Genomic DNA, 3,100 nt, shown 5'->3' on the forward strand with positions numbered 1-3,100 from the left:
ATGGATACCTTGGTCTACTTTTAAATAGGCTTATTATTATCTGGTTGATCTCCTATGGAGAAAATGCCCAATGTTTAAAAAGAAAAGGTTTTGTTTTTGCTAAGGATTCTACAAGAATCCTCAACTTAGAGTAGTTGTTAAAACTATTTTTGAAAAGTCTGTATGACCCTGCATGAATACATGTGTATCTTGTATAGAGACCAGAAAAGGGCATCAGATGCCTTGCAACAGGATTTAAAGGGAATTAAGATCTCAGCATTTCAGAAGCTGAAGGATTGCCATGAATATAGCCTGGGCTACAGAGTAAGACACTGCTTCAAAGAAAACAAAATGCCATGTATAGTGGCACCACCTGCAATTGAACACTAGGGGTAGGGGTTCAACTGGGTTTCAAGGAAACCCAGTGGGGTCTTTATACTTAAGACCCCAGTGGCAGGATGCAGCAGAAGTGACCCTAGTTGGTAAGCATGGCAGGTCCCAGAGAAGAAAGGGCTGGGACTCAACAGCTTAAGAGTGGCATGGAAGCCCACCCTCCCCACCACCCCCGCGGGGCCTACCAGTCTTGCATCTGAGCACAGGTTGAGTGAGGCCATGTCCTCTCTCAAATATGAGTGCATATTATGTTCCACAGATTCCTGCGAGGCAAGTATTTTCCCCACGAAAAGACCAAGTCTTAACAAAGTGTGTCTATAATGATTGCCAGTTTTATTCCTCTGGCTAAGAAATCCAGAGGTAATTCCAGGTTTACATTTCTTTTTAATAGTTCATCAGGAGTTTAGTGCCTTTATTGCCTCTACAAGCTGGTTACAAATTAATTTTAATTAACTCCCACTTATTAAAAAATCTGCAGTTCTTTATGAGACATGTATTCATTAAAAAAATCAACATAAGCAAAAGGCAAAATTAAAACACACCACACCAAAAATAAGCAGTTAAGTTTTTTGATTCGTATAATTATACATGTACACACATAATTAGGAATTTTCCTATATATGTGAGCTGATCCTAAATATGCTGCTTTTCAATCTGCTGTTTAATCGTATATTTCCATGCATAAGTGTGAAACTTTCCAACTGAAAAATAAACGTGGAAAATGGGTCAAAAATCGAAAATCCAATGAGATGCTGGTAACAACAAAACTATCTAAAAGAAAATACCGCCAGGTAATTATTATTAAAAGTAAAATGAAGTTCAAAGATACATCAGAAAAATGCTAAGAGAAAGAAAGCAGCAGCCACATTTCAATATCAGAGAAAAAACGATTTCAAGGCCTGAAGCACACAGGGTAAGGACGGCTTCGGGAATGTCTTTGCTTCCAATGCATCAACACAAACTTATTTCTTACTCTTCTTATCTCTTCCCTAAGCCTTTCCAACTCATCTACTCCTCTTATCACTTCTTCAGGGTTCAGATGCCTTGCAGGAGTGTCCTCTTTAGGCTCTGGGCTGGGTTCAGCAGGCTCTCCTCTAAGGCTTCCATCAGTTTCCTCTCTCACATTTTCTCCAGAAGCCTGAAGATTTTCTCCTGCCTGCTGTGGTGGATCTTCTGAAGGATGGCCTTCATCTGCTTTTGGAGTGTTCTGGGGTGTTCCTTCGTTTTCGTCACAAGACTTTTGCATGTTGATTATTTTTTTCTTAATGGAGTAATCCTAGGGGGTAAAAACAAGAAAACAAAACCGACTAGGTGTCAGGCAGATGGACGAGCTTTTGTGTTCCTGTAGCGATTGATTTTTCTGATTCAGGTCTCTTAATTGCCAAAAAGTTTTCTAACTAGACAAGTCAGGCTCTGAGCTGACTCCACCCCTTCCTCCACCTCCCCCCCTCCCATTGCTCTCTAACTCCATCTTCTCCTGTCCCGGCTCCAGCCCACCATTTTCCCAGCAGGCCCTGCAACAAACCTCTCCTAGCACTGAAATGGGAGCGGCGTGGAAGGAATTAACCCTTCCCTCACCGCATGGCTTTAACACTCCCGCCCTTTCGAGCTTTTCCAAGTCCTCCCATCCTCAGCCTCTCACCAGCAACAGTCCGGTCAGCGTTCTCCTCTTTCTCTTTCTTTTAAATGTCTTTAGCCTCTCCCTTTCCTTCCTTCACCCCATTTCCGCAGCAGGATCCGCAGGGGCCTTCTGTGCTTAATCCGGATAGGAGGCAGCTGTGGCGCCCCTGGGATATGTGCTTTGGTGTCTTCCACACTCCTACCCCCACCCAAAAGGACCTCGAGCAATCGCACCCTTGCACTGACCTGTAGGTATCTGGAGATTTTCCTCTCTTCTTGCACCTTAATTATGTCGCGCCCAATAATCAAGAGTCCTGAAGAAAGACAGGAGTGCTTGATGAGCATACCAGTGCCTAAATCAAAAGCTCTTGCTAACGAACAGCACAAAGTTTTTCCACGTCCCCCTCTTCTCCCTCCTTTTGTGGCAACCCCGCCTTCATCTCTACCCTGTTTCCCAGCAAGAGGGCAAAGAATTAGACAAGTTTTCTCCACAGTGTTATTGTTTCTTCTCTCCGTCTCTTGCATTTTGTCTTTCCCCCTCTTTTCTTTCTCTCTGCCCGACTCCGTTAGCTACCCCCTCGCAGTCTACCCCATTCCTCACCAAGCAACCCTAAATCTCTCGCACAAAATAGTTTAGCAGAACCCTAGGATAAGGGAAATAGTGCGGGACGAGCATGCTATCTGTTCTCTGTTCCCTCCACCCTATGGTCTCTTGAGCCAGCGCCCACTATTAAAGTACCTGGAAGTAGCAGGGCCACTCTTCTATAGCAGGACTGAGCTGCTACTGAGGAACTGGGCCTAGACTATAAGGACTTCTGCACACGTCGACTGCTGGTCACGTGAGGACCGCGTCATCAATGAGCTCCAGCCTTTGGTTACCCCTCCCATTAACATGCAGCCCGCCCCCTACATTCCCTTCACTTGATACTGTCAATCTTTTTTTTCCTATTTGCCAATAGGAGACAATAAAACTGGTCTCGTCACCAAGTAGTATCTATTCACCTTACTCACATTACCAGGAAAAGATCAGTCCTTTAGGGTACATCGACCAATTCTCCTAATTTGGGAAATCGTCGCTTTCTCTCCCTTGCTCCCTATACTTCCCTTC

General features: G+C 44.4%; 1 protein-coding gene across 1 annotated transcript; it reads right to left on the bottom strand.

The window, feature by feature from the left end:
• Positions 1-684: 684 nt before the first annotated feature.
• Tceal8 (transcription elongation factor A like 8) lies at positions 685-2,847 on the bottom strand. The gene is made up of 3 exons (XM_032890161.1): positions 2,732-2,847; positions 2,239-2,306; positions 685-1,648 (listed from the first exon to the last, which is right to left on the bottom strand). The coding sequence occupies exon 3, from the start codon at positions 1,616-1,618 to the stop codon at positions 1,265-1,267; it is 354 nt and encodes a 117-aa protein (XP_032746052.1). The 5' UTR covers positions 1,619-1,648; positions 2,239-2,306; positions 2,732-2,847; the 3' UTR covers positions 685-1,264.
• Positions 2,848-3,100: the final 253 nt, after the last annotated feature.

This window comes from Rattus rattus, chromosome X (genome assembly GCF_011064425.1).
Source record: "Rattus rattus isolate New Zealand chromosome X, Rrattus_CSIRO_v1, whole genome shotgun sequence".
Taxonomy (NCBI): Eukaryota; Metazoa; Chordata; class Mammalia; order Rodentia; family Muridae; genus Rattus; species Rattus rattus.

Coding starts and splice junctions, on each gene's coding strand:
- Tceal8 (XM_032890161.1), bottom strand. CDS start 1,618: ATGCAAAAGTCTTGTGACGAAAACGAAGGAACACCCCAGAACACTCCA.